The sequence below is a fragment of the Erinaceus europaeus genome, chromosome 10, assembly GCF_950295315.1.
Source record: "Erinaceus europaeus chromosome 10, mEriEur2.1, whole genome shotgun sequence".
Classification (NCBI taxonomy): domain Eukaryota; kingdom Metazoa; phylum Chordata; class Mammalia; order Eulipotyphla; family Erinaceidae; genus Erinaceus; species Erinaceus europaeus.
The window spans coordinates 120,553,403-120,576,768 of NC_080171.1; the positions used below are offsets into that span (position 1 = coordinate 120,553,403).

The 23,366-nt window shown below is 41.8% G+C and overlaps 1 protein-coding gene across 6 annotated transcripts in view; it reads right to left on the reverse strand.

Moving 5' to 3' along the window:
• Positions 1–2,416: 2,416 nt before the first annotated feature.
• Positions 2,417–23,366, reverse strand: part of ARHGAP28 (Rho GTPase activating protein 28) — a 203,347-nt gene continuing 182,397 nt past the window's right edge. For all 6 annotated transcript variants that reach the window (XM_060200701.1, XM_060200705.1, XM_060200702.1 and 3 more), the window contains exons 11-17: positions 20,581–20,663; positions 16,521–16,718; positions 15,234–15,347; positions 13,523–13,579; positions 10,470–10,594; positions 9,600–9,664; positions 2,417–6,185 (exon numbers count right to left, since the gene is read on the reverse strand). In XM_060200701.1, the coding sequence (XP_060056684.1) occupies positions 6,091–6,185; positions 9,600–9,664; positions 10,470–10,594; positions 13,523–13,579; positions 15,234–15,347; positions 16,521–16,718; positions 20,581–20,663 (737 nt within the window). In that variant the 3' untranslated portion in view covers positions 2,417–6,090. The remainder of the gene's footprint in view (positions 6,186–9,599; positions 9,665–10,469; positions 10,595–13,522; positions 13,580–15,233; positions 15,348–16,520; positions 16,719–20,580; positions 20,664–23,366) is intronic.

Sequence of the window (23,366 nt, forward strand, 5' to 3'; positions counted from 1 at the left end):
TTTCTCTTTGTCCTAACAATGACATCAGTAACAACTACAATGACAATAAAAAAACTAGGGCAACAAAAGGGGAAATAAATATAAAAAAATTTTTAAAATCTTACTAAAAGATTTTGGGGTCTGGCCCCAATCAGGTGTCTGTTGTGTGACCAAGCCACATCACTTTCTCAGTCTGCTTCCCCCCCCCTTAATCTGTGTTAACTCTCTTAATCATTAGTGATTAAGTCAAAATTCTATTTGTGCCCTCCTATCTCCTTGCTATTTTCATTTCTTATCTGTTTCCTTGCTTAATGACTAGTGTCTAAGTGAAGAATCTAAATATTATGGAAGCCCCCAAGGCCAGCTAAAAAAATAACTCCCAGCCAGCTTCTTAGCAGCAAAACAAAACAAAACAAAACAAAACAAAAAAACCCTGTAAACTACTTTGCTTCACCTCAGGGATCGAATTAAAGCAAAAATAACCATTAAATTTTACAGCTGTGACCTCTTAAGTAATTCATGTAGCCACAAGGCATTCCAGGCAAGCTTAATCAGGAGATTGAAAAGGTGTGAGGGACGGACCCTCTAAGACTTAAGAAGCTGGGCTCAGTGTAGGCAGGTGCCACCTTGCTGATCCAGTCATCTATTTTTCTCTTCAGTTGGAACACAAGAGATCCTACCTCTCATCTTCCCAAGGCAGTGAGTGGTGTCATCATTATCTTAACAGCCCCACCGACTACCAAGACACACCAAAGGTGAGGAGTCAACAGACCAGAGCCCACCTTACACAGCAACACCCACAAAAAATTTCAGAAGACACCAAATATAGTGGTCAACTCAAAAACATTACAGAAATGAACCAAGACAGAAGCCCAGAAAAAAAAATCCAAAAAGCCAGAAGCAAATTAAGAATGAGGAAAACATCCAAACACTAATTGATGTAGTAATCTCAGGAGTGAAGAGAGTTTTTGAGGGAAATATTACCAGAAATGGGGAAACAACAAATGAAAAATCGCCCAACCAAGAGGACCGGACAATTATTAACGAATCTATACATCCATCTAAATACATCAAACATCTACTGAAAAAGTTACAAAAATGTATCAGTAGCAACACAATAAAAGTTGGGGACTCCAAGTCTGCACTCTCTCAAACTGACAGATCATTCACACAGAGAATGAAGAAACAAGGAAATTAAAAAGATAGGTGGAATAGAACTATCGGACATTTTCAGAGTCCTTCACCTCATTAAACTGGAATACACATTCTATTCAAGCAGGCACGGGACATTCTCAAGGATAGACCAGGCAGGCCACAAAGATAGCATCAACAAATTCAAGATCATTGACACCATCCCAAGCATCTTCTCAGACCATCTGCTGTGACAGATGAGAGCCTCAGGGTCTCAGCACTTACCACTATGCCATATCCCAGTCCTGGTACATACGGTGTCAAACCCAGGGCCTGTCACATGCAAGGCAGAAGCTCTATCAACGCAAATTTATGAAGCAGTTTTAGTTAAACCATCTCCTACAAATCGAAGCCATCCACCATAGCCATAGTGGCACAGAACATTTGCACAAAACCACCATTTGTTGGTCAGATGGTAGCGCAGCGGGTTAAGCACTCATGGCGAAGTGCAAAGACCGGTTTAAGGATCCCGGTCAGAGCCTCCGGGCTCCCCACCTGCGGGGGGTGGTGGTGGTGGGGCCGCTTCACAGGCGGTGAAGCAGGTCTGCAGGTGTCTGTCTTTCTCTTCCCTCTCTGTCTTCCCTTCCTCCCTCGATTTCTCTCTGTCCTATCCAACGACAATACAACAATAATATAGCAATACAACAACAATAACACAAACAACAATAACAACTAGGGCAACAAAATGGAGAAAATGGCCTCCAGGAGCAGTGGATTCATGGTGCAGGCACCGAGCCCCTGCGATAACCCTGGAGGGAAATAAATAAATACATAAATAGTGTGCTGTTTTGTCATGTGTGAGATCCAGGTTTGAGCCCAGCCCCCACCATATTGAAGGAAGTTTTGGTGCTGTGGTCTTCACCTTTTCCCTCTCTACCTCTTTGCCTTCAAAAATATAAAAAACCAAACCAAAATAAACAACCCCATCCCCTCCCAAACCACTATTTGGCTAGTGATAAGATAAGAGACAGGGCTTGGATAACCTGAAAGTTTTTTTTTTTTAAGATCTTATTTTATTCATGAGAATGATAGGAGGAGAGAGAGAGAGAGAGAAAGAATCAGACATCACTCCGGTACATATGCTCCCTGGGACTGAACTCAGGACCTCATGCTTGAGAATCCATGGCTTTATCCACTGCACCACCTCCCGGACCACAAGTCTCTCTTTCTCTCTCTTTTTTTTTTTTTTACCAGCATCCTGCTTCCCTTAAGACTAGTTGAACATAGGAGTCTTTATGACAGTGCGTTTAGTTTTGCCTTTATTTGGGGGAATAAAATACAACATACATATTACACTTAACAAAAGAAAACGGATGGGACAAAATAATATTAACTTTCAAAATAGGAGACACATAAAAACACTGGCGTTTCTAGTGATACTGCATGATTTCTCCGTCAAGTCACATCATTTTAGAAAATAGATGGAAAATATCTGCAAGATGTTATTTTTAAATTGAGGTGTGTGTATATGTGTAAAACTGCTGAAAATGGTTGCAAGTAACAACCTACACCATATTATTTTTTATTAAGTGACACACTTATGGACATAGTTGGAAATTGATGTCCGAAAATAGCGAACAATTCACTTCCATAATATACAGTATTTCCAAGCGTGTAACACATTTATGAAAAACAGCTGAAATACGCTTGATAGGAAGAAGGGCTGTATCACTCATAGGACTTTTCAGTCAAGGGCAGGGCAGATGAAGCAATGGGAAGACGGCTGAAAGAGATGAATATGAATTTGGATACTTGAAAGCCTGTATCTCAATACAGGTAAAAACACAAAACAATGACACAGGGGAGCATACCTTCTGAGTATCTATACCACAGGTCACAGTCACAGACTATTTTTGGTATTAGGGCGTTTGCTGAAAATATCTTACATCATTAAATGCATCACGTAATTCAATGCACACTGCAAGTTAACTAAGGTAACACGTAACGAGAGGAATGGTTTGTAACAAAAGTTGTAAAAGTCCATTACTTTGATTTTGTCCCCTAGAAAGGCAAGTGAGGTAGTTTATACTGTACGCACGTTGCAGAGAAATGAATATTCCAGTTTGTTCAAAGACTACTGACTCTAAGAATCATACCTCCAAGTGAACTGCATAGCAAAGGGCTGTACTCCTCAGAATAGAGGCAATGAGCTAACTATCAACTCCCTCTTTTTCTTTTTCATATGTATGTATCCCATAGATAGTAACTTTCTCAAACACTTTCCTGGGCATTACTTCCCTAACTGCACACTAAGAGCTCTTTGGGACCAGGTGGTGTGGAATCTGTTAAGCTAGAATATATAAACCTAGTATCTAATTCTTGTTTGCACATATGCCACTCTTTTTATTTATTTATTTATTTATTTTTTACAGATTACTGTTCACTATGTTAAAAACAAGTTTTGTTAAGTAAGACCAAGATTTTTCTTTAACACATAGGTGACTGAAAGGCACTTTAAATTTTAATTGCAGGGCTCTCATTCTTGTAAGAATAAATGTATTAAAAGAACATCTTTAACTACACAAAAACCAGTTTGTGTGTCTACTGAGCACTCTTCCCCAATCAGTTAGAGAGCCCTAGGATGAGAAATCAGTCACATGCACTGACACTGGTATTGACATGGGCTTCCACATCACAAAACTGTCTGAAAGTTGTCCAACATCCTCAAATACTTTGCAGTGATGAATTTAATATTTGAGTCAGTTAAGCTTTCGATATCTGAAACCACACAAAAGTAGGGAAGACATTCAGAAACTGTTTTTACCTGTTATCCACTAGCCATTTATCTAAAACAAATGACAAATGGAATAAATTGTCAGGTCTCTGTGGTCTCGGAAACCTAGAATATAGGTTGTGATGTGTCTTCAATTAAAAAAAAAAACAAAAAACAAAAACCTCCCTAATAAAAATTTTAAATGAACAGTTCTTTTATTTTTCTATATAAATGTAATAGCATGTGAGTACTCTATGGGTAAGAAATGTAGAGAATATTATAATCATTGTTCTCATATTTACATAGAAGAGTGTGGTAGCTAATTTAAAGAAAAGGTTTTTTTCATGCATGTATGCAAGCCATTACTGCATCTGATGCCCTAGAACTAAGCAACTACTGAAGATATAAAGTAAATGTTTGTTCCAATTGCTTAAATTGCAAAAAGAGAGAGGGAATTTAAAGAAGAAAAAAAAAGGGATTTTTTTCAGACTTGAAATCCATTGTATAATCTCACCTGTTCATTGTCAGCCATACGTTGAAAACAGATGGAATTTAGAAATAAGTTAAAAGCCACAGGACTCAAGCCTACCTGATAACTGATTATAATAGAATTGCAATTTCTCAAACAAACTAAGTATTTGAGCTTTCTATAAAAAGCAATGAAATCCTAGTGGCCAGAATTGCAACTATGTCCATGTCAGATATAAGTGATATTTAGATAGACATCAAGGCATACTGCAACATAAACGAGACTTCTAGGTGATCACTTATTTTGAAGTTTGCAAAGTAGATAAAATATTTTATGAATTTGTGAGCAACTATTATTATTGGAACTGTAAGAGAGTCATTTGGGCACTGAAACGAATGAAAACTGACCAAGTTAATTAAAATCTCATCTAAGTCCTAACTCAAAGCCCATGCGGACAGTAAAGGAGACCTCTGTCCCCATATCTAGCGAACTCTGGGTGGTTTTATCTACAGTCTCAAAACACAGCACTGGCTGACTCCTCAGCTCATTTTAGATTTGCCTTCTATCAGAACTGTGGAGGGCGGTGCATCCTAGCCAACCGCTCTGCAAAAAAATGGCTTTGCGTACTACTGGCAAGACAGCTTTGAGCTAACCAAATCTGCATCTCATTTTATGGATTTTACCTGAAGCTAATATGCAGAGGCCAGCCATGCCCACAACTGAGGAACAGAAGCGAAATCTGGTTTTACAGCATACAAAATCTCAGTATCTTGGATAAAAAGCTGTTGGAAGAAAGACAGCTCTGTATTTTAGAGGTGAGGGCGGCGTGACAAGTGACAGTCTGCAGCTGTGAAATGCAAAAGATGACCTGCTTGAGCAGGAAAGGAAGTCTGTTCCTGGCATACATGGCAAACTATTGGTTAAGCACCATAGTTACAATAAGAACATAGAGGTCCTATAGCGATTGACCACAATGAACATGAGGAGAGCCTAAGAGCTTTGTCAAACTAAGCTTCGCCATGGGGACCTGTGATCATAAGACAATGAGCTCTACAGATTCTAACCTTCAATTGTCCATGGGAGAGAAATGTTCATTTGCACTAAAATGCTATCAGTCAAAATACAGTACAAATATAATTAGCAACATAGTGTTTTTTTAAACAAAAGTTTCTCCTCCAATTCAGGAGTAAGTCAGAGCATAAATATTGTATGTGTAACTTCAGAAACGGATTCCCTTTGGGAAGGATATTTGAATATTTTGTAGAGAAGAAATTAGTGGTTCTTCTGATAGTCTTGCTCAGAACAGTCAATACATGTACATAACATAAGTTTTAAAAAAGGAAAAAGAGTCTCTTCGGTCTTTTGCTTAGAAGCACTTGTCACAAAAAGAAGTATTTCTTATGTCCCAGGTATAGACCAAGTTCACTTCTGCTGAAAAAGTCAAAAGTGTTAGAAATGATTAGAGTTCATGTTTGAAACTGGCCTTCCACCTGGAAGGAGCACATTTCCTCTCCTTCACACAGTAAGGCACTGTCACAGAAAACCCCCACTCAAATAGTGACCAGCTCCTCTTTCATTGTTCACATTGACAGTGTCAGACAATACCGCCTGGGTTGAGAAACACTAAGAGTCTTACAGGGACAGACGTGTCAAAAGCAGTCTTGTTCTCCCCACCCCACCCCCAAATATGGGATCTTCTTGGCATACGGTACATGAATGCTTCATCTTGGAAGGTATTTCAAAAATTTGGTTGGGGTTTAATCACCCATTCTGCTTGAGGATTTATATGATACACATCCAATATGTACGCATCTGGATCCAAGCAATGCTGTCCTAGAGAGAAGAGAGAGCAGAGTATTTTCAGGCAAGCGTACTTACATGTATGTGCGCGCGCGCGCGCGCGCGCGCACACACACACACACACACACACACACACACACACACACACATTTATGTCTGTACATCTGAAGCAGGACAGTACAGCTCTCAGCCACAACAGTTAGTAGAGACAGCTTTAAGTTTCCCTCCCTCCCTCCCTCCCTCCCTCCCTCCCTCCCTTCCTTCCTTCCTTCCTTCCTGCCTCCAGGGTTATTGCTGGGACTCAGTGCCTGCACCATGAATCCACTGCTCCTGGAGGCCATTTCCACCCCCCACCTTTTGTTGCCCTCGCTGTTGTAGCCTTATTGTAGTTATTATTGTTGTTGTTGATGTCATTCATTGTTGGATAGGACAGAGAGAAATGGAGAGAGGAGGGGAAGACAGAGAGGGGGAGAGAAAGACAGACACCTGTAGACCTGCTTCACCGCTTGTAAAGTGACTCCCCTGCAGGTGGGGAGCCAGGGGCTCGAGCCAGGATCCTTACGCCAGTCCTTGCACTTAACCCGCTGCACTACCGCCTGACCCCCACCTCTTTTTTTCTTTAAAAAAATTTTTTAGTTCTCTTTACTAGATAGAGGCAGCCAGAAATCGAGAAAGTGGGGGAGGTAGAGAGGGACAGAGACAGAGAGACACGTGCAGGCACGCCTCACCACTTGCACAGCTTTCCCCCTGCAGATGGGGACTGGGAGCTTGAACCCTGGTCCTTGCAAATTGTAACGTGCACTCAACCAGGTGCACCAGCACCCAGCCCCCCTCTTTCTTTCTATGAAGTCTTTCGTATCAGTGCTGTATGAAGTTGTGGGACAGGCAGATCAACCACAGGCAAGCTGTCCCCTAAACTCACCAATTAGGGCAGAGAGAAAAAAAAGAAAAAGAAAAAGAAAAAGAAAAAGCCTCAGGTATAAAATGATCAAAGACATGAAAACTGAATATTCTCTTCCAGTTGTACAGATAAAAACTTGGCCAAAACTAGTTAAGACTGGAATGGTAATTCCATTTCTTTATTATGGACATAATACTCTTAGGCAGAGATCTGGAAATGATGACAGAAAGGTCATTCTGTGGGGTAAACACATTTGGAATTTTTTTTTCCCTCCAGGGTTGTCGCTGGGGCTCTGTGTTTGCACTATGAATCTGCCGCTCCTGGGGGGCATTTTTCCTTCCCCCACTATTTTATTTTTACTTGACAGGACAGAGAGAAATCAAGAGGGGAGGGGGAGGTAGAGAGGGAGAAAGAAAGAGAGACACCTGCAGCCCTGCTTCACCGCTCCTGAAGCGTCTTCCCTGCAGGTGGGAACCAGGGTCACCTGCAGGTGGGAACCAGGGTCACCTGCAGGAAGGATGCTTCAGGAGTGGTGAAGCAGGGCTGCAGGTGTCTCTCTGCCTCTTTGCTTCTGTATCTCCCCTCTCAATCTCTCTGTCTCTATCCAAGCATAAATAAATAAAAATGTTAGCAAAAAAGATGAAACAGTGGCACTAAGTGGAAGAGACAGCAATACTGAGCAGCCTGATGGACAAGCATCCCACAGCAAACAGCAAATGTGCCTGGCGACTGCGCTTATGTGCTTAGGGTTTGAGGGGAATCTACATGTAAGTCTGAGTGGCATCAGTATTCAGTGCAAGGGGATGAACTGAGTTCACCAAGGAAGTTAAGTATTGACAGAGCTGCAAGGACAGAGTCCTACAGCTCTCTGCCATCCAGAGGGTGAGAGGATGAGAAATAACAGCCAAAAGAGACCCAGAGGGAGCAGTCGGTGAAGCGGGTGGAATTTAGCTCGCCTGTGAAACCGCGTGAAGAAAGTGCTTTTCAAAGAAAAGGAAGAGCAACTCAGTCCTCAAGACTCAACAAACGACTGGACTTCACTACATGAGAGTTCTCTGCTGACTGCCACAAGAGGACAGTTTTGGTGAGCTGTTGAGGGGTGCAGCTTGACTGAAGTGGTTTCAAGAGAGAACGACAAGAAGAAGAAATTGAAGCACAGACAACTGATTCAAGGAGGTGTTTTTTTATTTGTTTGCTTTTTTTACTATCAAGTGAAGTAAAGGACTGGGCTTGAGTGGAGGATGGCAATAATACAGAGTTTAGTAAAGAGAAGAGAAATTACTTTCTATGCAGATAGAAAGGATGTTGTTGGGAGGACAAAGCTGGTGATTCAGAAGGCAATTTGGGAGTGACTGGAGCAATACCCTCATTGTGCAGGAGAGGGCAGGAGAGAGAGGGTAGGAGTGGAGGCACTGGCCTCAAACAGGAGCCAAGCCATCCTTTCTGGGCTGTGAAGGCAAGCAGGAGATGTGGATACTGAAGGACACACACACACACACACAGAGAGAGAGAGAAAAAGAGAGAGAGAGAGAGAGAGAGAGAGAGAGAGAGAGAGGGGCAGACTTGCATCACAACATCACTGCTCATGAAGCTCCCCCATGCCACTCCCCTACCTGCAGATAAAGGCCCGGGAAGGTTGGACCTCTATGCTTACGCATGGTAATGTGAGCATTCTGTTGTGTGCACCACTAACACATGGTAATGTGAGCATTCTGTTGTGTGCACCACTACTACTGGGTCTCTTTGACTGTATTTTAACTCCCCTCTCCCAAGAAACTTAAGAGAAAATAGAAAGCTAAACTTTTTGGGTGTTATGATTCTGAAAGTAATTTTTTTTTGTTCTCTTTTGTGTGAGTCTCTAGAAAGAAACCTCTACTCTTTGTTTCCATTTTGTTTGATTAAAAAAAATTATTAGTGATGTAGTAATTACAGCACTGTAAGGCGATAAGAGTAGTAGGGGGTCTAGTTTCACACAGTTCCCACTGCCAGGGTTCTATGCTCCACTAGAAGCTTCCCTATGCTTATTCCTCTGGGAGTATGGACCAAAATTCTTTATGGGGAGCAGAAGGTGGAAGGTCTGGTTTCTGTAGTTACTTCTCTGCCGGACATGGGTGTTGGCAAGTTGATCCAGACTCCCAGCTTAAAGAAACTTCTATTTTTTAATTTTTTTAAAAAAATATTTACTTATTTATTCCCTTTTGTTGCCCTTGTTGTAGCGAGATTGAGATCCTTACACTGGTCCTTGCGCTTTGCACCACCTGCACTTAACCCACCGCACTACCACCTGACTCCCAAGAAACTTCTACTTTTAAGAGTTACATTTGAAAGACCATCAAAGTCTACTTATTATCCCATGTGACCAAAATATACACAGTCCAATTCTGAAAATACTTTAGCAAAATCATATAACTGTTCTCATGTGAATCTGAAATAACAGAAACTCGTGATTGTTGATTTTTATCTAAAAACAACTGTAAAAAGATACTTAACATTCCTTTTGGAATAGTCAGTGAATCTAACAGCAGAAATCATTAAAGAATGCTTACCAATATTTCCTCCAATTTCATATAGCCTTTGATTCTGAATCTTAAGGCATTCTGAAGAACTATGACTGAAAAAAAGGAGAAAAGTAATAGTAACATAATTTTAATCCTCATTGCTGATCTGAGATAAATTTGTAGGTTAACTAACCATGGCAGCAAATCGTCTGATTTGAGTATAATACGCCCTACAAATCATTATTATGAAGAGTCATGATAAAAAAAAAAATCATTGTGGTTTTGGTTTGACACATTCAAGTATCTGACCTGCAGAGAGGATGGGGCTATTCTACAGTCAGACGGACACTGCCATGTTCAGGAGTAGTACTGAGCTCATCCCATGAACAGCTGTGGACTACACTTGATAGGAAACTACTGCTCATACACCCAGCCGGCCAAGCAGCATCTGGAGACTTCATATTTAATACTGTCCCTGGTTACATCAAACTCTCAGTTCAAAACAAGTTAGGGTTTCATCTTTGTATCTGCCAGGCAAAAGTTTACCAGGATGTCAAGACTGTCTATAATCAGTTCTGATGATCCACCTACTGTTGACTTCACTGTCTCTCTCTGCCCTACAAGTAAAAGCAAATCAGAGAAAATAATTGGCCAGTTAAAAAAAAAATTGTTTTTTCACCCCAGGTTAGTATGCTGGGGGAGAAGAATCTAGAAAACGTCTCTCCTGACTCTGTGAAAAATCACAGTGATTGTCAGAGAGAAGTGGGGAAGAGACACAACGGAATTTGTGCTGTCAGACGTGTACACACAAGGTGAGAAACTATTCCTGATGTCTTAAGATTCTGTAAACCCATTTTAAATCATTAATAATAATAATAACTATTAAAAAGTTGGTTTCCCTTGTACGGAGACTCTTACCTGTTTTCATACTGAAACTTTGCTAGGATATCTTTGGCTTTGGTTTGACTGTTGAGTTGAATGGCCATGGACACCTTGGATAGAAGTGGGGCGTGGACCCTTATGACTCCTTCTGGTACATCGGACTGCCAAGGGGGGAAAAAATTCAGTCAAACAGGGGTGACTTCAGATAAAGACATGAAATTCAGTGACAATACGAATATGAAAACAAGGCAACATGACCAGCAGGCAATCAGTTTGCCTTCTCTTTTTTTCTTTTTAATTTTTAAAATGTTATTTATTCCCTTTTATTGCCCTTGTTGCTTTTTATTGTTGTAGTTATTATTGTTGTTGTCATTGTTGGATAGGACAGAGAGAAATGGAAAGAGGAGAAGAAGACAGAGAGGAGGAGAGAAAGACAGACACCTGCAGACCTGCTTCACCGCCTAGGAAGCGACTCCCCTGCAGGTGGGGAGCTGGGGGCTCGAACAGGGATCCTTCCTCTGGTCCTTGTGCTTTGCGCCACCTGCGCTTAACCTGCTGCACGACCGCCTGACTCCCAGCCTACTTTTTTTTAACAGAAGATTCACCAGCAACTAAATTTAACCTTAGGTTTTACTATTATTAGTGCTGGGTATTTTGTTTGTTTGCTTTTTACTATATAGCAATGCCTTAAGATGATGAGTGAAATCAAAGCCCATTATTAAGTCTAACATCTCTGTCGGTGGTTTTTCTTCAATAACATCCTAAGGAAATCTACACTGAGCATAATTCTGTATTTCAATGTATTTTAAGGCCCGTCTTCGGAAAAAAAAATTAAGGTTCAATGAGAAAAAAAACATTGACTTTTTGAATATCCTTTTTTTTTTTTTTTCCTAGTTAGAATCAATGAACGGCTGAGCAAATTGAATTCCAGGTGGACACTAGCAACATGGCCCCTGTAGCCCCTGAGAGCTGATAACTCTCTGAACAACAGAGCGTGGACGCCGCTGAGGAAGGGCTGGTGTTCACATGATGTGGCTGTCACGGGGACTTAAACTCCCCTGCAAAAGGAACAAAGAATGATGATGTCTAACTAACAGAAATTTCTGTTTTTGTCAGGATTAACTGGAAACTTTCTGTTTCAAAATTCTGAATGTTTTAACAATGGACTACTAGAGGTGAAAGTATTTCTTTTTTCTTTCTTTTTTTTATGTTTTATTAGCTTTATTTATTTATTGGATAGAGACAGCCAGAAATGGAGAGGGAAGAAGGACATAATAGAGGAGGGAGAGAGGCAGAGAGAGAGACACCTGCAGGCCTGCTTCACCACTCATGAAGCTTTCCCCTTGCAGGTGGGGACCAGGAGCTCAAACCTGGGTCCTTGAACACTGTAACATATGCGCTCAACCAGGTGTGCCACCACCTGGTCCCAAGGTGAAAGTATTTCTATGTTTGAAAATCTGGCTTAATTTTCAAGTCACTATCTTATTTATTTATTTATTTATTTATTTATTTATTTATTTATTACTAGACCACTGCTCAGCTCTGGCTTATGGTGGTGTGGGGGATTGAGCCTGGGGCTTTGGAGCCTCAGTCATGAGAGTCTCTTTGCATCACCATATGCTCTCTGCCCTCGCCCTTATTTATTTATGGCAAGGACCTTGTACATGTATGACTTCACTGCCCTGGGCCACAGGCCACTTCTTCATTCAGCTAAAGAGAGAGAGAGAGAGAGAGAGAGAGAGGGAGAGACTCACTACAGCACTCCTTATACTCCATGGCTGTGTGCACAGCTGGGCATGTACCATGGTGTGATATCTTTCCAGCCCTCAAATAATCATTTTAAATCTGCATATTTTTAGAGGGTGGTATTGTTGTAGAAAGTTTATATTAACTGATTACACATATGCACATGTATGTGTATATACATATTGACCATATAACAGAGTCTATAAGGGCTGAAATGGCGTGCTGAAGTCCTGGTCCCCAATACTTGAGAATACGACTTTGCTTGCAAACAGAGTCACTTATTAAGTAGCTAAAATTTGTTCTCAGGGAGCCCATGTACTCCTGTGATTGGTCTCCTTACTAGAGAAGAGACACAAACACACAGACACACAAGCAGGGTGAATGTCATGACAAGATAAGGCAAATATTACAGAGACATGTCTACCAGCTAGGGAACACTGAGGACTGACGGCATCACCAAAAGTGGCGAATAAAGTCAGCTATGGATCCTTCTTTGACAGACAGACAGACCCTAGAGAGAACTGAGGCCAACACGTTGATCTTGAATATGTTAGTCAGCAGAACTATGAAAGAGTAAAGTTCTATTCTTTCAAGCCACCAAATTTGTGGTACTTTAAGGCAGCGCTAGGAAAGGCCTATGAAATATTTTAAAATAAGATCAGTTCTTACCATACTTATATAGTTAGCAAGAGCCAGCAAAGGCTGTCAGGGATTAGATATAAGGAGACTTGGGAGCAGACAGAGTGGCCCAGATTCATTACAGCCAAGCCTACACCCCTCAGACACTGTCGACTCAGGGCCCTCCCCTCCCAGCTCTGCAGAAGGGTCTGGTCTGTAAGACTAACTGCACACTCTTGTCACTGTTGACTTTGTTCTTCTTCTAGCGTTTGCCCTTCTTCCGTAGCCAGTCAACAGTGTCAGGTTGAGCATGATGTAAAGTTTTGAGACCTCCTTTGAATCTGGAGAGGTGGCAGTCGTTGACTATGTGGGTCATAGTCTGTCTGTAGCCGCAGGGGCAGTTCGGGTCATCTGTGATCATAACTATCACATTTTTTTCCCCAGAAGTTTCTTGTGTAGGCCACACATTTTGAGTCATCAATTAGTTGAGTCCGTTCACTATTCTTTCATCTTTAATACTGAAAATAACAAGCTTAAAGAATCTATCTTGGGATATGAGACAGCAGAACAGTTATGCAAAAGACTTCCATGGCTGAGGTTCTAAAGTCTGAGCACTACTATATTCCAGAGCAGAGCAGAGCAGAGCAGAGGTCTTGCATAGATAGAAGCCAGAGAAGATACTGTGAGGAGTTAATAAGTAGAAAGGAAACACTTGTTTTTCTTACCAATCTTCTTGAAGAGGGTGATTTCTGTAGTACCTTGGAAGTTTTGGGGTTTACAACCTAAGTGAAAACACATCAAGTTTTTAGAATCAAAGTTTAAGAAAACTAGCACGTGCTTCTACTGGCAGTGAACTCTGGTACAATCTTCATGGAAAATGTCTTGGCAAGAGTTATCAAGCCATAAAACGCAGGGGGCTTGGTGGTGGCGCACCTGGTTGAGTGCACATGTCACAAAGCGTAAGGACCCAGGTTCCAGCCCCCAGCCCCCCCACCTGCAAGAGGAAAGCTTTGCAAGTGGTGAAGCAGGGCTGCAGGTGTATCTGTCTCTCTCTTTCTCTCTCAATTTTTGGCTGTCTCTATCCAATAAATAAAGATAATAAAAGAAATTATAAAATGTATATGGACTTCGACCCACCAATTCCACACATCCTAGATTCCTAGGAATCAACCCCACGCATACATTTCACTTGTGAGGCGTGTAAATGTGCAAGTCAGTTCACTCACACATACATTTAGTAGTTAAGATGTTAATGTAACCATTCAGCAATCCAATGCTGCTGAAGTAAGGCATGATTCTTGATAAAATAGCCAACCCTTGGTGACATTTTTTTTTTTTTTTGTCTTCAAGAGGGGAAGTAGGGGAGTCTGGCGGTAGCACAGCGGGTTAAGTGCACGTGGCGCAAAACACAAGGACCGGCTTAAGGATCCCGGTTTGACTCCCCAGCTTCCCACCTGCAGGGGAGTCGCTTCTTTCTCTCCTCCTCTCTGTCTTCCCCTCCTCTCTCCATGTCTCTCTCTCCTATTCAGCAACAACAATAGCAATGGCAACGCACACTACTGGTGCGCCACTGCCTGGCCTCCACATCCATTAATATTTACCCATCCATTAACTGACGGACAGTTGGGCTGTCCATAATTGTGACCTATGATGAATATGCTGTTTTTTTAAATTTATTTATTCCTTTTTTGTTGGCCTAGTTTTTTTTTTATTGTTGTTGTTACTGATGTCATCGTTGTTGGATAGGACAGAAAAAATGGAGAGAGGAGGGGAAGATAGAGAGGGGGAAGACACCTGCAGACCTATTTCACCGCCTGTGAAGTGACTCCCCTGCAGGTGGGGAGCCAGGGACTTGAACCAGGATCCTTATGCCGGTCCTTGTGCTGTGTTTAACCCGCTGCGCTACTGCCCAACTCCCTATGAATATGCTGTTATAAACATTCATGTCCTCCTGAGTCTTTACTGGATTATGTGGCAAATCTGTTTTCCTTTTCTTCCCTTCCCCCCTCCCTCGGAATTCCAAAGAGCCACTTTCAACTGAAAAAATAAATTATAGGCCTCACATTTTTTTCAATTTCAAAACTTAAAACAAAGCTATGATAATTAGAGCAGTGTGGTGTTGACATAATCAAACACACACACACACACACACACAAATAGAACACAATTTTCACAATGTTTACAGTCCTGAGACACACACACACAGCACAATTTTCACAATGTTTACAGTCCCAAGACACACACACACACACACACACACACACACAACAGAGCACAATTTTCACAATGTTTACAGTCCCGAGACTGTCTAACCCTCTGGGAGGCTATAACATTTTCTGCTCTAGATTAAAGGTTCCTGGCCTACTCATTCTGAAAAACAAACACGTGAAAAGCAACAAGATGTGGCAACCTCACTTCCTGACTTCCTGTCATTACCTCTCGTTCTATGGTCTTCCTCCTCAGCAACTTCTTGACACTTGGAAGCTGTTTCTTCAACAACAGGGTGGCTTCATTCATTCTTCTAACTTGGGTGATTAAGAAAGACGGAACCTGGAGAAGCAAAGTAGCTTGACTAGAAGGAAAACCCTGCAATCAAGACCTGCCAAGGAGCTTCTGTCTTCAGTTAAGAATCATAACTCCTCTCTACCACTCGGTGTCCTGGAACCAGGAACTGTGTGGTATTTGTCCTTGTAAAGATGAGCAAAATGACTAGGATTCCCGTTTAAAGGAAGGAAGGACGTGCTCAGGACTAGCCCCCACACACATGTAAAGATGCCGCACGCAAGCTGCTATTAATGTCTTCTTCCTCCTTGAGATTAAGGGTAACTGCTCACTCACAGAGCCGTTTGCTTCTTTGCACGCGCCCAGTGCTGGTAGGCTTGAAGAGAGCACTGCTGTCATTACTTTTTTTGTTTGTTTGTTTTGCCTCCAGCATTATATTGCTGGGGCTCTGTGTCTCCACTTTGAATCCACTGCTCCTGGTGACCATTTTTTCCATTTTATTGGATAGGACAGAGAGAAATTGAGAGAGATGGGGAAGAGGGAAAGACAGACACCTACAGTCCTACTTCACTGCTTGTGAAGTGTTCCCTTTACAGGTGAGGAGCTGGGGGCTTGAACCTGGATCCTTGTAGTGGTCCTTTTTAAAAAAATATTTATTTATTCCCTTTTGTTGCCCTTGTTGTTTTATTGTTGTAGTTTTTATGGATGTCACTGTTGTTGGATAAGACAGAGAAATGAAGTGAGGAGGGGAAGATAGGGGGAGAGAAAGATAGACACCTGTAGACCTGCTTCACCGCCTGTGAAGCGACTCCCCCCTGCAGGTGGGGAGCCGGGGGCTCGAACTGGGATCCTTCTGCTGGTCCTTGTGCTTCGCACCACCTGCGCTTAACCTGCTGCGCTTCTGTCCCCCCCCCCTTTTTTTTAAACTCCAGGGTTATTGCTAGGGCTTGGTGGCTGCACTATGAACCCACCGCTGTTGTAGCCTTCCCCACCCCATCCCGAGTTTTTGGATAGGACAGAGAGAAATTGAGAGAGAGGCGAAGACAGAGAGGGGGAGAGAAAGACCTGCAGACTGGCTGTGATTGACCGGCCCTACAGGTGTGGAGGAGCCTGGGGCTCAAACCCGGATCCTTGAACGCGGGTCCTTATGCTTCATACTATGTACATGTGCTTCACTGACTGTGCCACCGCCCAGCCCAGAGCCATTAGCTTCTTACTCACCTTCCACAAAATTTTCTGATACTTAAGCATTAGGCGGATGATGTGGGCCGCGGTGTTTGCCAGCAGTAATTCTTCATAATCAAAATGTTTGCTTCTGCTGAAGAAAAGGTTTGGTGCCATTACGGTAGAAATGTTCCAGACATTCATTCGGTTTTTGGACTCGTTGGCAATCACTTTGTTGAAGAATGTCATGAGCGCCTAAGGAGAAAGAGCATTGCGTCACGAGATTATGAGACGTCAAAGGCACCTCTGGTGACTGCCATTCCCCCATCTCTCCAGCTGTTCACTGCTTCTAGGGAGCTGTCAGGAGGACAAAATGTTTACAGTGTCATGGTTCCCTTTTCACTGCTTTCAGTGCTGAGACATGGGATGGTTTATTCCAGTTCTCTGCTGTGTAACCCTAACTCCACTTTATGGTGTTTGCCACATTGATCGGTAGTTTGCATATGTTATTTGCCTTACACAAGTTTGACAAATATTAAAATCATAAGATAGGAAGAGAAAACGCAGCAGTTTAAATAAAAACAAAGTATGGCTTTGTTGTAAAGGAGGAAAAGCAATTCTCTAAAAAAAATAATAAAGAAAAGGAAAAAAAACAAACCCTAATTTAAAGCATTCCCGTGGAAAACTACAATACTGTTTCCTCAGGAAAGGAAAACCCATTAAAAGAAAACATGAGTATCTCATTCCTTCATCCAAATGTAAACTCAATTGGAAAAAAAAATTAAATTTACTTTTTGGGTATCCTTTTTCTTTTGTTTTTCAATTGCGGAACCCTCAGACAGACCAAACAGAAAAGCTTACATGCAGCTGTTCTCAGTATTAAAACCAGGCTGGGGCCTGGTTTCCACTGCACTGAAGCTTTGGCGCTGTGGTCTCTTTGCTTTACTTTCTCTACCTCTGTCTTAAAAAGAAAAAAAACAGAAGAAGAATAAAAAACCTAGAAACCGGAGGTTGGACAGATAGGTCTAACAATAGAGGAGTGTTTCGGATTACGAAGTCCCTGTGTAGAAGGGGGAAGAGGTAAGAGTACAGTTCTAAATTCTGTTTTTAATTTGTTTTTACTGAGAAAATGTTTTTATGACTGTTATTGTCACAGGGATACAGAAACTGATTGTGGAATCCTTACACTGTTGGACGTAACCACAACTAATTCATACTGAGGCTGAGTATGTTAAATATTATAAATATTATTGCTATAAAATTACATGCTATATAAAATTATATAAATATTAAATATTCACATAAAATATGAATAGCATGGCTTATAATAATATTAATGTGAGTATACTTGCATTTGCAAAACTGTCAAGTACACAATAACAAACTGCAAACAAGAAAAAAAGGGGGCAGATTTTATGTATTTTTAACATGTTTCCTGAAGTTCTTCTGTTATAAATATATTGAGTTATGTGATAATTATTATATCTTCAGTTATTTGAAAGGGTAAATAATGTTGATATTTTGATCCAGGTATCTTGTGCCAGATACATCCATTTCTAAGGAAAATATTCAGACAAAGCTAAAAAAAAAAAGCTTATAAATTCTTAGCACTTGAAATTATCCAATTATCTTAGAAATAATATTTTATGTGACAATGTCCACCCTTGGCTTGCAGACATAACTGGCAAAGGTGTTTTTTCTATGCAGAAGGAAAGGTCCTCACACAATCGAGGTACAGTAAGAACTAACTAGTCTGTTTTCTGCTGCTTGTTTAGACTTCTCTATTATGAGCTCTTTCCAAGTCATTTCATTTCAAAGATTCTGAGTAAGGGCTGGGCGGTAGCACAGCAGGTTAAGTGCACATGGTGCAAAGCCCAAGGACTGGTGTAAAGATCCCAGTTCGAGCCCCTGGCTCCCCACCTGTAGGGGAGTCGCTTCACAAGCGGTGAAGCAGGTCTGCAGGTGTCTTTCTCTCCATCCCCGTCTTCCCCTCCTCTCTCCATTTCTCTCTGTCCTATCCAGCAACAACAACAGCAATGGCAGTGCTAACAATACCAACAATGGGAAAAACAACAAGGGAAACAAACAAACAAACAAAAACTGGCTTCCAGGAGTAGTGGATTTGTACTGCAGGCACCGAGCCCCAAGTGATAACCCTGGAGACAATAATAAATAAAATAAAATAATAAAAAGATTCTCAGTAGCTGTTGTGCTTCTAACAACTTTCTTATCATAGGTATCACATCATAGAATCACTATCAAAATAATGAGAAATTCAGATTTCACCAACATACAGTAATGAATCTGATATAAGGGAGAAAATTTGGGATAAAGACTATGAAATATAATTCCATTAAATCTTCTATTGTATATTAATTAAGAAACTACATTTCTGATGTAACTTTCCTAATCCATGAAATGGCAAGATCTTATCATATGATGTCAAAAATCGTGGGTTTTCCCAGAAGGTGAGAAATATTACAGGAATATGACCAGAGGGCTCTGAGTTCCAATTCCATCAGGATCAGAGAAGAGGAAAAAGGGAAGGATATTGAGTAAGGCAGAGAAGAGAAAGGAAGAGAAGGATATTGAGTAAGGTGTCGGTGAAAGGAAGAGAAGGCAGAAGCAAAGAAAAAAGTGGAGAGAGAGATATATACTAGTCAATCCATGTCTGTGGTCTTGGGAGAACCACTGCAGTTTCCAATGGAGGGGATGGGGACACAGAATTGTGGTGGTGGGAATGGTGCAGAATTATATCCCTGTAGGGGGGGCCTGGCAGTAGCACAGCGGGTTAATGCACATGGCGCCAAGTGCATAGACTGGCATCAGGATCCCGGTTCCAGCCCCCTGTTCCCCACCTGCAGGGGAGTCTCTTCACAGGTGGGAAGGAGGTCTGCAAGTGTCTGTCTGTCTCTTCCCCTCTCTGTACAGCCCTCCTCTCTTGATTTCTCTCTGTCCTGTCCAACAACAACAAGGGCAACAAAAAAAAAAAAAAGGAAAAAAATGGCCTCCAGGAGCAGTGGATTCGTGGTGTAGGCACTGAACCCCAGTGATAACCCTGGAAGCAAAAAAAAAAAAAAAAATCTTCATAGAAAAACAGGTTTAAAAATCCAGTGATGGAGCAAATGTTAAACAACAAGAATTATACCCATTATCTATTAATTTAGTAAGTAAACATAAAATCACTAATGCAATGTATTTTTAATAGTGAGTTTCTGGGAGTATTTTTTTTTTCTGCTTAATATTTTTTATTAGTGATTTAACAACGGTTTATAAGGCTTTAAGATTTGCAGGGGCACGGCTCCACACTGCCCCTGCCCACTCCATGATAACCCAGAGTGCAAAGCCTTAGACATAGTTTGGCTACTGACCACCCCATGCCCACAAATTGTGCTTCCATTCTCTTCTATGAATCTTTAAATGGACCTCTTCAGTAAATTTTATGACACTAACATTTCAGAAATCTCAAAATCCCTTGACAAGGTCACTCATCAGCTTGTGGATCATGTAGTCTGCAGTGAACAACTGAGAGCCAAGAGTTTCTAAGCCTTATCTTTGCAATTTACACATGGGCCTCATTTAGTCCTGTCATTACTTCATTTAAGTCTTTTGCCTTCACTTTTTCTAATAGTCCTAGCCCATTGGTTGACACTTGATAGGTACTCAATACTCAATACATGTCTTTATAGATTTTTATGTATATAGTTATATGTATGTATTTTTAAAAAATATATATGCATATTTTATTATTGGATAGAGACAGAGAGAAATTGAGAGGGGAGGGGGAGACAGAGAGCGAGAGAGACGAGACAACTGCAGCTCAACTTCACCACTCGTGAAACTTTCCCCCTGCAGGTGGGGACTAGGGGCTTGAACCCTGGTCCTTGTGCACTGTAGTGAGGGCACTTAAGCAAGTGTGCCACGGCCTAGCCCCCACTCTGCTTCTAAACAGAGGGAATGAATGCAAGTGGAAATATTCAAAGACAATTCCACTGATTGCCATGGAGAGGCAACAGCTTTGCAGCAAGCTCAGCTGGCTTAGTAAATTACCATCTTGTTTTCCCTTTTCCCATCTAATAAGAGTCAAGGAGAGACCATGGAGTCTAGAACAACATACCTGGGCCGTGTCCCTGTTCACATCAGGCAGTGCCATGATCATGAGGTGTAAGGCTTGAAACTGTACTTTGATGTGAGGTCCTCCTGACAAGCAAACAGAGACAAAACCACACATTTTAAATAGCAATGGTGGGCTGAGGAGATAGCCTAATGGTTATGCTGATGCCTTTCCAGCCTGAATCTCTTGAGTTCCCAGGTTCAGTCCCTAAAGTCACCATTAGCAAAGCTGAGCAGGGTTCTGGGGCCTCTCTGCTCTCTCTCTCTCTCTCTGTCAAATAAATATATAAACACAATGGTACAATCTGGCAGCATTTCTTGCTAGTCTCTGGTGACAGAGGCGAGCTCAGAAGAGATTTTAGAGCCAAGGTTTTTCACTCAACAAAGTAAAGATGCTCAGAAGTACGAGTCTACTAAGTCCTCTCTCACATCCACGTCATCTCACATCACGTCATTATCAAGGCAGGTGTCTGTCTTTCTCTCCGCCTCTTTGTCTTCCCCTCCTCTCTCCATTTCTCTCTGTCCTATCTAACAACGACATCAATAACAACAACAGCAGTAATAAGTACAACAGCAATAAAAAACAACAAGGGCAACAAAAGGGAAAATGAATGAAAAATGAAAAAAAAATGAAAAAAACATTCTGCATTTGCGTAACATTTCTCTTTTACAGTACTTTCATAGATCTTGGTTTTTTTTTTTTTTTTTCATGCTATGAACAGAAGACATGAAAATCAGGAGAAAACAGATCTTCCCAGGCTCAATCCCTAAGCACTACCATAAGCCAGAGCTGAACAGTGCTCTGGTCTATCTCTCTCTTATTAAAAATAAATAATAAAATATTTAAAAAGAGAGAAAAATAGAGCTTGTTCCCATAGGATGAGGCAATGGAGTGTAATAATTAGGAGCACAGATCCTAGAGCCAGATTAAAATCTTACACTTACTACCTAGTCACTGAGTGCTGTGAGGTAGGTTTCAAACTCTCGTCACAGTCCATTCTATCTGTAAAATGGGAGCAGTCACCATACTTAGCTAACTGGGTCACTAATGAAGATTGAGCTGTATGTGTAGAATAGCAGGGCCAGGTGGGGGCTCACCTGGTTGAGTGCATGTGTTACAGTGCACAAGGACCCAGGTTCAAGCCCTCAGTCCCCATTTGCAGTGGGGGAAAAGTTTCATGAGTGGTGAAGCAGGCCTGCAGGTGTCTTATCTCTCCCTTCCTTCTCGATAGCTGGCTGTCTCTATCAAATAAATAAAGATAATAAAAAAAACTTTAAAAAGAATATTTACATCAGCGTCTATGCGTCGTCGCCTCTGGATGTGTTTATGCTAGCTACGACAACTGATCACATTTACTCTAGATCTTAAATACACATTTAGGGAAGGTGACTTTGTAGGTGGGGTCTCTGGAAATTCTGAACACTTTCATTCCTTGACAGTGTCAGAAGGTGGCGACAGAGGGATGGTACTTGTACTTGGGCTCCAATGCCGGCTCTTTGCCCACTTGAAGGAAAGAGTATTAAAGAGTCCATCCATAACAGGATAATCCACAACCGACTGTGCTGAAAACGCACAGTAGGGCTGAGCACCCAGGCTTTGCTTCGTCTCTCTGTATTCTCCTTAAAACAGTCTTTCAGTGGAGAGTTCCTGGGGGGTGGCATTATGTCCCAGAATCCCAGGCAAGTTGTCAAGATGAAGGGAAAAATCTATCTGTGTATATGCAATATGGGAAAGGCAGTCAGCTGCCTGTGAAGTTACTCAGCTTTTCAGTAGTGGAGACACTCTTGTGACAGGCTACTAGTTTGCAGGTAGGTGGCTATCTGCACTGGAATTGAGAGTTGCAGGAAAGGAGGAGAGGTGGAGTTGGGAAGAATATTGATAGGACTGGGTATTGACATGGCCAGGGCCCAAGCCCCATGTGGATTTTTAGGAAGCAGTGTCAAGTTAGTAAACAACACAGCACGGAGGCATGATGCTTCTGAAAACAGCTGATACATATCAATGTGAATTTGCCTGAATAATAGAAATCATCAGAGAAACACATCTGCCAATAACCTTCCAATGTGATCACACACTCTCACACACACACACACACTCTCTCTCTCTCTCTCTCACTTTGAGGGGCAGAGGGGGATCTGAAACATATCAATGTGAATTTGCCTGAATAATAGAAGTCATCAGAGAAACACATCTGCCAATAACCTTCCAATGTGATCACACACTCACACACACACACACACACACACACACACACACACTCTCTCTCTCTCTCTCTCTCTCTCTATCACACTTTGAGGGGCAGAGGTGGATGGGGCTGGGTAGGGAGCAAATGCGGGCACTGTATTTCCATCAATTTCTGAGAAAATATGAAGTTCTCTCTCTCTTTCTTATTATCTTTATTTATTGGATAGAGACAGCCAGAAATTGAGAGGAGGAGGAGATAGAGAGACAGAGAGACACCTGCAGCCCTGCTTCACCACCGCAAAGCTTACCCCCCTGCAGATGGGGACTGGGGGCTTGAACCTGGGTCCTTGAGCACCGTAACATGTGCGCTCAACCAGGTGCACCACCACCCAGCCCCTGAAGTTCTCTTTAAGATTACAAAAGGGGGCTGGGCGGTGGCGTGCCTGGTTAAGTGCACATAGTCTCGGCATAAGGACCCATACAAGGATCCAGGTTCAAGCCCCCGCTCTCCATCTGCAGAGGGGCGCTTCACAAGTGGTGAAGAAGGTTTGCAGATGTCTATTTCTCTCCCCCTCTCTACCTCTCCCTCCTCTCCATTTCTCTCT